Source organism: Narcine bancroftii, chromosome 4 (assembly GCF_036971445.1).
Source record: "Narcine bancroftii isolate sNarBan1 chromosome 4, sNarBan1.hap1, whole genome shotgun sequence".
Lineage (NCBI taxonomy): Eukaryota > Metazoa > Chordata > Chondrichthyes > Torpediniformes > Narcinidae > Narcine > Narcine bancroftii.
In genome coordinates this window covers 24834498-24848656 of record NC_091472.1, presented here as the reverse complement: position 1 = coordinate 24848656, position 14159 = coordinate 24834498, and the positions used below count along the sequence as shown (strand labels likewise).

Sequence of the window (14159 nt, the reverse complement as noted above, 5' to 3'; positions counted from 1 at the left end):
CATTCAAATGGCAGCTTCAATATCCAGCCTTTTGACCGTGTTGGCTTGGTACCCAAACACCTCCCTGCGGACTTGGTGCCTTGTGTTGCATAGTCTGGCTCTTATGACAAATATGCAACTGAATAGTAAGTACCTTTTGATGTTGGCATTTCTCTTTCCTCCTCTGCAAAATTCTTAACTCGTTAATTCCATTTCCATGGATCAAGAAGGATAGTTATGTTTAACACCCTTTGGAGCTTTCCTGAATTGAATAAAGAGTCTCCAGCTAGGAGTTTGTTTTGCCTTCCACAGATAATTTGAGTTTCTTTCTCCAGTGGCTTTTGTGATGTGGATTTGTGCAAGATTTGCTTAGGTTGCATTGAGAAGAAGGATATAAGCAAATAGGAAAGGTGCAGAGCAGAAAAATCACTGTTACGAAGAAAGACTTAAGAAGTTTCAGTGATGACCTAATGGAGATCTAACGCCATGAAGGATTACATTGGGGCAAATGGAAGTTTAAGTTCTGCCAAATGCTTGAGAAACTTGTTTGTGATATGAAGCAACAGCAGGAACATGTTGTATTGGTTATAGGTACAACACATTTGTCAATAGCACAACAGATGAGCTGTTATCCAGTGCAACAAAAAAAATTACTTGACCAAAAATAATGATCTCAAAGGCTTGTCCTTTGCATGATGGTGGTATGGGTCACTGTACTTCCTTCCTTTGTCTTGTTGATAACTACAGGTCCTGTTTATTCTCTCTTTTTCCCAACTTTCCCTCCCATTCCCTCTATACATTATGTGCACTTTTCTGCCACCTACAAATTCCCAGAGCCATCTTGGCTCTGTTCCTATCAAAAATGCATCTTGTGCTTCATTTATTACTTGCCTTATTTTTTTTCAATAGCAGATTGAGACATTACTTATCTGCCTTGTTTACTGAGCCATTCCTTGAATGGAACTCTTGCTCTAATGTGACAAACGTGGCTTGCTTCAGTGATCGGATATTGCAACCCTTCTTTTATTCTCTATTCGTTAATCTATGTTCTGGCCATGCTTGTTTAAAATAACATACTTTGTTAGGTTGTTTCCAGTGAATTTAATATAAATTGACCTGTTTGGTCTGTTTCAAATAGATCATGTCCCATGGTCTAAATTGTTGCTTTACTTATGCTTCGCATAAATTTTTAATAGGTTTCCAAGTGCTCATTGCAGCTAGCATAATTTCTGATGTAAACAATCGTCAAGCACTGTTTCTCAACCTTACACTATTTTAAAATTGAATACATGTTGTTTTAACAATCTCAGCATGTAATTCCACAACAGAAAAAATACTAATACACATCAGGAATACTTCAAAATAGACATGCATTTTTTTTAAAAATTACTATTTGTTTAAGCTACCAAGTACAGAAGATTACTTCTCTGTTGAGCAGAAGAATATCAGGAAGATGGTAATTCTTAATTTAGTGTTAAATTTAGTAACTAACTTTGGCAAGCAATAGTTCTTTTAATTCTATTTGCCTCAGCTGGAAAATAAAAATAACAAGAAATAGCCAGTTGAAACACCGTATATTTAGGTGGTTCTTCACTAATAGAATTTCCATCAAATTTATTTTTAAAACAGTTAAACATCCAAAGGATTTCAATGACCTCCTTAAATATTTTGATTTAAAATTATGAACAATACATAAAGCAGAGAAAAAAAGGTTTAAGGTAAAGAACTGAGAGTTTATGATGAAAAGCTCGTTAAAAGACAACTTTCCAATCTTTTGATCAGGTGTTTCCTTTGGTTTCCAATTTGTGGAAATAATGGAAGCGTGAGGGATGGTAATAAAGAATGCATGCAAGTTTAATGTGGGCAAGTAAGAGCTTGAGGCAGCAGGCTAAGACCATTGGAAATGGGGCAGATTGCAAATTTATCATGTGGGACAGGAGGGAAAACATTGGAAATTTGGCAAATGTTTGTTCCTTGGGTTTGAGTGTATTTGGGTGAAAATAAATGTTCCAGTTGTTTTAGAAAATTTTAAACATTTATGTAATAAAAACACAAATTTGATATATTTAAGGATTTTCATTGCTTCACCCTACTACATGGTTTGATCCAAATGTGAGGTAGCTTGTTGTCTTTCCTTTTCGCATAAGAAAGTGGAATTTAGCATACATTTGATTTTGAAAACTTTAAATTTAAAATTGTACTTTTTAAATTAATTAATTGCTTTTTTCCTAAATTTCTGTTGTCATTTTGCAGAATAATTGTCCTTTTAAATGTTGCATCTGTTGTGAATTCGATTAATGGACTTATCTGATATTTAATAATAGCAACCTCATTGCTTATTGGATTTCTGTTTCAGCTGCTCCAAGTAATAGTATGGCTTTGCAAGAAAACACAGCGCATGTGATGGTGTCAGATCCAAACATGATTCATGTATTGGTGAGGTTCTTCTCAGGAACCAGCCCTCATGGCACTTGTCAACACAGCCCACAGGTACAACTTAGTGGCTTTGTAAAATGATCTGCATTCCAAACACGTTCCCACTTTCATTTGTTCTAAATTTCTGCGGTATTTGAAGAGATGCTTGTTCAATGTTGTTTAAATTGGCTATCTCTCGTATTTTCTTTTTACATTATAACTTGGGTTCACTTGCAGTGTTATTTTTTTCTGATGAGACCAGTCAATTAAAATTAATCTTCAGCCAGGCAGATTATCTACTTCCTGACACACTCTCGTGCCATTCCAAAATTTTCTGCATAAGTGGTATTAGAAAATAGTTTGGGAGTAAGTGCCAACTTGATGCTGCCTTAGATAATCATGGTGTGAGCTTTATTTATATGTAAATATATAATTGAAAATAAGAGTTTGTACACCACAACCAATAGAGCGCATCCGTGGCTAACAAGGGAAATCAGAGAGAGTATCAAATCCAAAGAAGCAGCATATAAATTAGCCAAAAAATTTATTCCTGATGATTGGGAGAAATTCAGAGTTCTACAGAGGAGGACAAAAGGATTAATTAGGAAAGGTAAAAGGGATTATTAGAGGAAGCTGACAGGGAACATAAAAAATAACTGTATAAGTTTTTATAGATACTTTAAGAGAAAGAGGTTAATGAAGACAAATGTGGGTTCGTTGCAGACAGAAACAGATGAGTTAATCATGGGGAACAAGGGTATGGCAGACTATCTGAATGACTAGTTCTCTCTTCACCAAGGAAGACATAACTAATCTTCAGGAAATTGCTGAGGATCAGGGATCTAATGTGAGGGAATAAAGGAAATAATTGTAAGTTGAGAGGTTGTATTAGTTAAATAGCAGGGATTAAAGGCAGATAAATCCCCAGGGCCGGATAGTCTGTATCCAAGAGTGCTGAAGGAAGTAGCCCAGGAAATGCTGGATGCATGAGTGATAATTTTTCAAGCCTCCTTAGATACTGGATTAGTTCCTGAGGATTGGAGGGTGGCCAACGTAACCCCACTCTTTAGGAAGGGAGGGAGAGTCAAACCAGGAAACGACAGACCAGTTAGCCTGACATTGGTAGTAGGGAAGTGCGAGAATCAGTTATTAAAGATGCAATCGCAGTACATTTGGAAAGTAATGGTATCATCGGACGGAGTCGGCATGGTTTTGTGAAGGGAAGATCATGTCTGCCGAATCTAATAGAGTTTTTTGAGGATGTAACCAGTAGAGTGGATGGGGGGAATCAATGGATATGGTATATCTGGACTTTAGTAAGGCATTTGATAAGGTTCCGCACAGAAGACTAGCGAACAAACTTGAAAAGCACGGTATAGGAGGTATGGTATTAAGATGGATAGAGAATTGGTTGATGGACAGAAAGCAAAGAGTAAGAATAAATGGGGTCTTTTCTGAATGTTAGCCAGTGACTAGTGGGGTACTGTAGGGCTCCATGCTGGGGCCACAGTTGTTTACAATATATATCAACAACTTTGATGTGGGAATAGATAGCAATATCTCAAAATTTGCAGACGACACGAAGTTGGGTAGCAGAGTTAGCTGTGTAGAGGATGCTAGGACGGTGCAGAGTCATTTGGACAAGTTAAGCAAGTGGGCCAAGACATGGCAGATGCAATATTATGTGGATAAATGCAAGGTTATCCACTTTGGAGGTAAGAACAGGAAAGAGGACTATTATCTAAATGGTATCTGTTTAGGAAAAGAGGAGATGCAGCAAGACTTGGGTGTTGCTGTGCATCAGTCGTTGAAAGTGGGCGTGTTGATGCAACAGGTGGTGAAAAGGGCGAATGGTATGTTGGCGTTCATAGTGAGAGGATTTGAGTCCAGGAGTAGGGAGATCCTGCTGCAGGTGGTGAGACCAGACCTGGAGTACTGCGTACAGTTTTGGTCTCCTTATCTGAGTAAGGATATCCTTGCCATGGAGGAGGTGTAGAGAAGGTTCACTAGACTGATATTAGGGATGGAAGGACTTGCATATGAAGAAAGGTTTGATAGACTAGGCTTGTATTCTCTGGAATTTAGAAGATTGAGGAGGGGATCTTATAGAAACATATAAAATTCTTGAGGGTTTAGACGTGGGGAAGGTTGTTTCCAATGCTGGGGAAGAAACTAGAACCAGGTGTCACAGTTTAAGGATAAGGGGGAAGTTTTTTAGGACAAAGATGAGGAAAAATATCTTCTCTGAGAGTGGTGGATCTGTGGAATTCTTTGCCACCGGAAATAGTTGAGGCCAGTTCCTTGTCAATATTTAAGAGTAGGTTAGATTTGGCCCTTGTTGCTAAGGGGAATCAGGGGTTATGGGGAGAAGGCAGAAACCGGGTGCTGATCAGCCATGATCGTTTTGAATGGCGGTGTAGGCTTGAAGGGCCAAATGGCCTACTCCTGCACCTTTTTTCTCTGTTTCTATATGTTATAGTGTTTGTGACTGATGTTGTTTTGTATGAAAGAAAGGCCATGTTAATAGTTTGAAGAATTTTTTGTCTCCCTGAAATCAACAAGCCCCTCGATATTTTGAGGTTTTTCTTTTGTTATGTGCTGTTGCAGTTTAAATAAAAAATTGTTCCTTGACTTGGAATTGAGCATTCAGAATTTGTGGTAACACCACAAGGGTACTTTTCTAGCTTTCACTATTGACAATGATTGATTCAATGAGTGAAATGAAAAGAAACTATTCTAAATCTATGTTAAAGTCCATGTGATTTCTAGGGAAAGTGTAGATCTTGGAAATAATGGTGTTCCAAACATACAACCTACTCATTTTGTGGGCTTTGGATTTTAAGAATTGTATTTCAAATTTCATTCGAAAACTTTAGCTGCTTTTTTGTTCCTTTTCAGGTTGGACCAACAGCTACACAAGCAATGCAAGAGTTTCTCACTCGACTCCAAGTGCACCTCTCCTCAACTAACCCTCAGGTTTTCAGTGAATTCCTGTTAAAGCTTATACACATACTTTCAACTGAAAGGTAACTCAAAAGGTTTTCAGTTGTGAGGAAATGGATCTACTGTATATGGCGACATATAGAAACATCCAAAACTTTAAAATATCGCATCAAAATTGTTGGTCGTCTTGTCTGCCAGCTGTAAAATGTAAACCTTAACAGCAAAATCTCAACTCCACCGCCATCTTCCCTATTCTCGTCCCGTCGGCTCCAACGCAAGTGTTCCGATCAGGCCCTAGGCACACTCTACTACCTTTCTTGTGTTGGTCACCCTGACTCTCCTCCATGCAAGCGTTCAGGTTATAACCTCAGCGCACCTTCTTTGCACTGACAGCCCGACTCACCTCCATGCAAGTGTTCAGGTCAGGGCCTTGATGCACCTTCCTCGCACTGACAACCTGGCTCACCTTCACATAAGTGGTGACGGCAAAATGGATGCATGTGCATTGAGGGGCATTGCTAGTTCAGCGGGGCAAACTTGCGTGTGTCCAACGAAGTCACAACGCTCCCCCACGGGGTCCATCTGCCCAGTCCTATTGCCGTCGGCCCTGCACAGGCTTTAAACTGCCTGTTACAGGAGCTGACATTGGTTTATTTTAAAATATGCTGATAAAATTAAAACCTTTTCAAGGTAATTTGAAATTAAAATATTGTGGCAGCATCACTCCACTGGTCAATGTGGGGGTGGGGTCATCCGATGCAAAAGGTATTGCTCAAAATCTACATTTTAGGTGGAAAATCTGGGGTTGACCTATGTATGAGTCATCCTGCACACTGGAATATATGGTAATGCTAGATGCAAGTGCTCCTTTTTAAAAAAAAAATTCTTTTGTGATTGAAATTTAAAGCAGCAGAAAAACAACATGCAATTGTATCATTTTCATTCTTTAAAATAAACTAAGGAATGATACAAGACTAAGTGCTCTTAATAGATATCTAACTGGCAAAAGATAATGCCCTTGCATAACTTTTAACTCTATAGCCGGTGCTAGTTGGCTTGTAACACTAACCCCAACATGGTTGTTTATTTGTTATTATTGTACTATGAGTTGACATGCCTGGATAGCATGCAAAACAAAATGTTTTTACTGTACACATGACAGTGAGAAATTCAGATAGAAGAAAATATTAAGTTAAGCAAGAAAGTCTGCAGATGCTGGAGTTGAATAAAATATACAAAAGTGCTGGAGAAACCCAGCAGGTCGAGCTGATGAGGAGGGCCAAGGCCCAAAATGGATAGTCTGTGACCTGCTGAGTATCTCCAGCACATTTGTGTCTTGCATAAGAAAATACGAGTCTGTTAGGATGTAAAAAATATAACAGCAAATTAGCATTTGCTTAGAGAAAAAAAGAATACAAGCAAAAGGATTGAGATAACTAAAGCAAAATAAATTTATTGGAATGATCTTGAATTACCGAATACCATCCAAACACATACAGAAAAAATCTGTCATAAAATTCTCTATAAATTTTCAGCTTCAAGTTTTCAGTTGTGCTTTAGGAATTTAAATTGAAAGGTTTGCCAGAGTTTGGATTTACTGCCTCATTGAAAGGTAGCATTGTTGACAATGCAGTGGTGACTTGAAATGTTTCCTAATAAACTGTAGTGGAGTAATTTTGTGTGATGCAAACTGGAAGCAGATTATTATAATTTCTACAGCATTATTGAAACCATTCCTTGCATATAAATAGAGCATCACTTCTGGTTGTCCAGTTGTTACTATTACAGGAACTTGATGGGGGGGGGGGAGAAAGCAAAGCAATTGTTCTAAGCTGCAAGTGAGAAGACTCTGATTGTGGTTTAAATGTTAATGTATTGTTTAATGTGGGTCAGCATAGCCCTGTGCAACTTCACTTTCGTTATGCGTGAGGGGGCTGTTCTGAATTTCATTAACCAGTGAATGGCAGCAGCTGGACTGTGCCTTGATGATACAAACTCTAGCTTTGAAAGGCAAAGAAATAATGACATTTGGAATTTAGATCCAGGTTGAAGAGAAAGTTGAGAGAGATTTAGTAAAATGTTGCCTGCTCTTCAAATTGACTTGCAATCAATATGAATGTTTGGTTGATACGTCCTGTTTCATGAAATAATTTAACCCCAAACTATATTTGGACAGTAAGATGAGGCAAATCTTCGGAGGGTTAATGAAGAGAGAGCCATGGATATATAAAGAGTTGGGGAGAGAAATTCCAGAACTTGGCGCCCATGTAGATGAAGACTGCAGCAGTAGTGAAACAATAGATCTGTGTTGGAGGACCAAGGAAATCTTGAAGGGTGATTGGGCTAAGGAGATGACAAGGTGTTAAGGGGTAACAAGTTAGCAGAGGGCAAATGCTTAAAAGTAGTCGGTGGAAGGGTTAGAGATAAGATGAGGAAAATAGGTTTGACTAAATCATCTAAGAAAGTCAGTGGAGGTTCAGATCTCATAATGTTTTATAGAGTTGATGTGTACTTGGGAACATTGACCTTTGGAGCTGTAGACTTTGCTCTTAATGGTGGAATTAAGGTCGCTCTCTTTTGACTGCCAGTCATAATGAGCCGGGAGGTGTCCTCTATGTTATCAGTTTTCTTAAGTATCTGTAATGTTGACTGCTGGACAGAATATGTTAGCTTTGAATAACGCCACAGGATATTTCTAGTCCACTTGAATAGGTCCACTGAACCTCCCTTTTATGGCTAATCTGAAATGAGGCTCCAGAAACAGATACTGATAAAATGCTGAAAGCTCATTATTTATGATCTAAAATATTTCAACAAAATTTTAGATTGCAGTAGCCTTGTTGAGAAGACTGGCATAATTCTGGTGAAGGCATATTCCATTGTCTCCACTTTGTTTTTAAAAATTGCTCTACTTCTGTATTGAATGTTTGTTTCGTATGATTGCTTTTTTTAAAAGATTAGTTGATAATGAGAAAGTAATCTATTAATTGTGTAAAATGTTAAGTTACAATTCTTTTAAACCTCTGCAGGGGCCCATTCCAAACAGGCCAAGGGCCATTGGATGCACAAGCAAAGTTGCTGGAGTTTACCCTGGAACCCAACTTTGAGTCTGTTTCTGTCACCACAATCTCCGCAGTCATCGAGTCGGTGACGTTCCTGGTGCACCATTACATCACCTGCTCCGACAAAGTTATATCCCGAAGTGGCTCTGACAGTTCCGTTGGTGCTCGGGCCTGTTTTGGTGGATTGTTTGCAAATATCATTCGCCCAGGTGATGCCAAAGCAGTTTGTGGAGAGACAACAAGGGATCAGCTCATGTTTGATCTGCTGAAGCTGGTAAACATCTTGGTCCAGTTGCCCCTTTCAAGTAACCGAGAGTACAGTGCTAGAATGCCAGTTGGCAGCAGTGCCTCGGATAGTGTATCCGACGAAGAAAAAGTCTCCAGCAGTAAAGATGGGAATGCGAGCACCTCCTTTGCACAATCTGCAACAACCTGTATTGCTGATTTAGTCTTGGGAAATCAACAAATCATGAGTCAGATTCTGTCAGCTTTGGGTCAGTGCAATAGCAATGCCATGGCGATGATAATAGGTAGGTTCTTGCATGTTTTACTTGAATCTTTATATGTCGTCTTTGTTAAGTTGGCTGAATTCAGTGAAAAGTAGTCAGAATGATCTAGCAGCTTTGGTTGTCGAAGAGCTCAAAATTGCAGTTGATTAAAATAATCTCATGGGCAAATAGATTTCAGTGTTCACATGTGTGGTGCATTTTTTTGTGCTTTGCACATTAGATAATATGGTAAAGCAAGTAGATCAAGTTCAAATGGTTGGTTCTGTATCTTTATCTTTGCTACATAAAGTTCACTGTTTGACCTGCTAAGTTTCTCCACCATTATGTTTTTACATGTACTAAAGGAAGATCTCATGGATGTGACAGATTTTAATTAAACTCTCTAAAGAACGTGGAATGTGATAGTAAATCTGAATAAAGCAGTAGTGCTTCCTGTATAATAGAAGGGGATAGTACTGCTTGTCAGTACTTTTTTTTCCTGGGGTGAGGGTTTCTTTTCTATCAAGGAGATGTATTTCACAATGCAGATTTGCTGCAAACAGGGGCCCCATCCCAGTGGCTGGCAGAAGTTTGACTTTATGATATTAAATATGATGTTGTTTAATGTTAATGGGCTCAATAATCTGATTAAGAGAAAGAGGATTTTGGCTTGTATTAAAAAGCTGAAAGTAGATGTTGCTTTTTTGCAAGAAACTCATTTGACTGAATAGGAGCATCAGAAATTGAAAAGAGATTGGGTTGGTCAAGTCATAGCTTCTTTTAATTCTAAAGCGAAGAGGTGTTGCTATTTTGATTCATAAGAAATTGTCTTTTAAACTAGAATTGTTGTTAGCGACTCAGTTGGTAGTCTTTTAGTTGTTGATTGTCAAATTAATTCAGAATTTTGGACACTCATGAATATTTATGCACCAAATGGTGATGATGAAAAATTTATTCGAGTGAAGATGGATTTACATCTGAATTTTATGAAAAAAATTAGTTATTAATGCCATTGTTAAGCAATGGATGTTCATTCTTGACCATTTTTTTTTTCTCAAGCTATTATAACAGTTATTTTTTTAAAAAGATAAGAGATTCTTTAAACATTGGATCTTTTGGAAAGATTGGAAAGACCAATTTCTTTGTTAAATGTTGATTACAAGATAGTAACGTAACATTCTAGCAAATAGATTGGCAAAATACTTACCAGTCTTACATTTAGACCAAGCTGGTTTTATTAAAAATAATTTTTTTGCAGATAATATTGCAAACTTAATTAATTTGATTCATATTTCTTGAGAGGAATCCAACTTACCGATGGTCTTATCATTAGATGCTGAAAAGGCATTTGATAGGCTAGAGTGGAATTTATTTTATTAAAAAGGTTTGGACTTGGACCGATGTTTATTTGTTGGATTAAATCTTTATATAAAACCCTTCTGCCAGAGTGGGGACAAATGGCCAAATGTCATATAACAATTCTCAGTATGGAAACAGGCCATATCGGCCCTCCTAGTCCGCACTGATTTATGTGAAACTCCACTAGTTCGACCTACACACTCCCTTGCCCATAACCCTCCAATCCCCTCACATCCATATACTCATCTAGCCTCCTCTTAAATTACAGAATTGACCCTGCCGCAACAATTTCTTCCAGTAGATCATTCCACTCAGCCACCATTCTGAGTGAAGAAGCATCTCTTATATTACTCTTAAAGTTTTGCCCCCTAACCCTTAACTTATGACCCCTTGTTCCAATCTCCCATACCCTCAAGGGAAAGAGCCTATTAACATCTACTCCAATTATTCCCTTCATAATTTTAAATACCTGTATCAAATCCCCTCTCAACCTTCTATGCTCCAATGAATAAAGTCCCAGTCTATTCAATATTTCTCTGTATTCAAGATACTGCAATCTAGGCAACATTTTTGTAAGCCTTTTCTGCAGCCTCTCTACCTTATTGATATTCTTCCTATAATTTGAGGACCAGAACTGCACACAGTATTCCAAACTTGGCCTCACCAATGTCTTAAACAGTCTCAACATCACCTCCCACCTCCTATATTCTATGCTATGATTTATAAAGGCCAGCATACCAAAAGCCTTCTTCAACACCCTATCTACATGGGAATCCACCTTCAAGGAATGCTGAACTTTTATTCCAAGATCCCTCTGTTCCTCAGCATTCCTCAATGCCCTCCCCTTCACTGCATATGCTCTATTTTAGTTATTCTTCCCAAAATGAAGCACCTCACACTTATCTACATTAAACTCCATCTGCCACCTTTCAGCCCACCTTTCCAAACAGTGTCCGTCTGGAATCCATGAAAACCCTCCTAACTCTCCACAACTCCCCTTATTTTTGTATCATCTGCCTATTTACTCACCCAATTTACCACCCCCGTCATCCAAATCATTAATATAAATGACAAACAAAGGACCCAACACCGACCCAATCCCTGAGGCACACCGCTCATCAACGGCCTCCATCCTGACAGACAGTTGTCCACCATGACTCTCTGGTGCCTATCTTATAGCCACCGCTGAACTCATCTGACTATCTCTGTATTAATCCTTAGAGATTAAACTTTCTTCACTAAAAGCCTTAATAAAATCCAAATAGACCACATCAACTGTTCTTCATCATCCTTTCTGGTCACTTCTTCAAAAATTTGTCAAACATGACTTTCCCCTCAAACCCTTGTTGGGTGTCCCTGATCAATCCCTGCCTATCAAAATATTTATACATAGTTTCCCCATCACCGATGTCAAACGTACTGGCCTATAGTTGCTTGGCCTACACCTTGCGCCCTTTTTAAAAGACGGAACCACGTTTGCAACCCGCCAATCCCACGGCACCACACCATCCTCCTCCAGTGACCATTGAAAAATCACTGTCAGAGCCTCCCTCCCTGACCTCCCTTAAGGACCTAGGGAAAATCCCATCATGACCAGGAGACTTATCTACCTTTATACACCCCAGAAGTTCTAAAATCCCCTCTTTACTAATCCCTATCTATTCCATAACTAACCCTTTTGCCTCTCTTTTCCTACATAATTCAATATCTCTTTCTCTTGTGAATACCGACGAGAAGAATGTATTCAATATCTCCCCCATCTCATATGGTTCCCCACTCATACCTCCACTCTGATTTTCCAGTGGACCTATTCTATCCTTAACTTTCCTTTTATTGTTCACATATTTGTAAAAACCCTTCGGATTTGCTTTCACCCTATTTGCTATAGCCTCCTCGTATCTTTTTGCCTTTCTAATTTCCCTTATAAGGTTCTTTCTACAATCTATGTATCGTCCATACATCTCATCAATCCTTTGCTTCTTGTATTTAATGTAGGCCTCCCTCTTATCCCAAGCCAACTTCCTAATCTCTCTAGAAAACCATGGCTCCCTTGAACATTTGGCCTTGCCTTTTGTCCTGACAGGAACATAAAGATTCTGCACTCTCAAAATCTCACCCTTAAATGCTCCCCAATTCTCCTCAACGTCCTTTCCAGAAAAAAAGATCATCCCAAACTACTCCCTGCAAATCCCTTCTCATCTCTTCAAATCTGGCTTTCCCCCCACTCAAAGACCTTCATCTTAGGACCAGACCTATCCCTTTCCATAATTAAGCTGAAACTAATGGTGCTGGGATCACTGGATCCGAAGTGCTCCCCAACGCACATCTCCATCACCTGCCTTATTTCATTCCCCAACAGTAGATCTAACCCTGCCCCCTCTCTAGTGGGTACCTCAACATAATGATGCAAAAAGCAATCCTGCACACATTTTACAAGCTCTAAGCCATCCAGCCCACTCACTGACTGCATCTCCCAATCTATGTTAGGAAAATTAAAATCTCCAACTAACACCACCCTGTGCACATCTCAGCTATTTCCCTATACATTTCCTCTTCTAGTTCCCTCTCCCCATTTGATGGTCTGTAATACACCCCTACAATCGTAACCTCACCTCTTTTATTTTTTAATTCCACCCACACTGCCTTTCTTGACGAGCCCTCCAATCTATCACGCCTCAGTACCGCTGTAATACCATCCTTGACAAGTAATGCCACACCCCCTTCACTTACCCCTCCAATTCTATCACACTTAAAGCAGCGAAATCCCGGAATATTCAACTGCCGGTCACAACCCTCCTTCAACCACATCTCACTAATCGCCATCACATCATACTGCCAAGTGTCTATCCACACCTTCAGCTCGTCCACCTTCCTTACAACACTCCTTCCATTGAAATAAATTCATCGCAGAGACTTCCCACATCTTACCTTCTGCCTAACCCCCTCTCTACCATCCACACAATCATTTGTTCCCATCCTCCCTTCCCCATCATAGCATCTATCCCTTTCCTCCTCAATCAACTGCTGCTCCACCCCCAAATTTTGTGACTAAGCCTTTTCCCTTTACGTACAATACCTATCTCTGCTGTCCTTCCTTACATGGAGCCCCTGCCCCAACCATACTAGTTTTAAGCCCTCCCGGTAGCCCTCGCAAACGCCCCCGCCTGGGAGTCAGATGTAACCAGTCCTTACAGTACAGGTCCTACCTCCCCCAAAAAAGGTCCAAGAACTTGAATCCCTGACTTCTACTCCACCCCTTTAGCCACGCATTCAGCCTCCACCTGATTCTATTTCTGTCCTCACTATCATGTGGCACAGGAAGTAGTCCAGAGATTACTTCCTTTACCATCCTCCTTCTAAGCTCCCTACCTAACTCCCTATATTCATCCTTTCGAACCACTTCCTCCCTATGTCGTTGATACCAACATTTACCATGACCTCTGGTTCCTCACCCTCCCCTTTCTGGATGTCTTGGACATGTGTAGTTATATCCCGGACCCTGGCACCAGGTAGGCAAGCCCACCATCTGGTTTTCTTTATCGTATCCGCAAAAACCTCTATCAGTCCTCCTGATCGTCGAATCACCTATAACTATCACCCTCCTCTTCCATTCCCTACCCTTCTGGGCTACAGAGGCTGACCCTGCACCAGAGGTACAGCCACTGCTGCCTTTCTTAGCCTGACTGAATTCCACACCCCCCCCAAAAGGAGTACTGATTGTTGAGGGCGATGGGTTCAGGTGCTCTCTCTTGAACCTGACCCCTCCCTTTCCTCCTCCGAACAGTAACCCAACACCTCTCCTCTGTGGCCCTGGTGAGACCACCTGACTATAACTCTTGTCTATGATGGCCTCACTCTCCCTGACCGGAGCAGCAGCCCCAGTTCCCTGACTCAGTCCCTAAGATGTTGCATC

General features: G+C 39.9%; 1 protein-coding gene across 1 annotated transcript in view; it reads left to right on the top strand.

Moving 5' to 3' along the window:
• The window catches only part of birc6 (baculoviral IAP repeat containing 6), a gene marked incomplete at its 5' end in the record, with an annotated part of 290465 nt that overhangs the window by 136905 nt on the left and 139401 nt on the right, over positions 1–14159 (top strand). Inside the window, 4 exons of the mRNA XM_069936120.1 lie at positions 15–125; positions 2336–2469; positions 5293–5420; positions 8367–8929. Of these exons, the coding sequence (XP_069792221.1) occupies positions 15–125; positions 2336–2469; positions 5293–5420; positions 8367–8929 (936 nt within the window). The remainder of the gene's footprint in view (positions 1–14; positions 126–2335; positions 2470–5292; positions 5421–8366; positions 8930–14159) is intronic.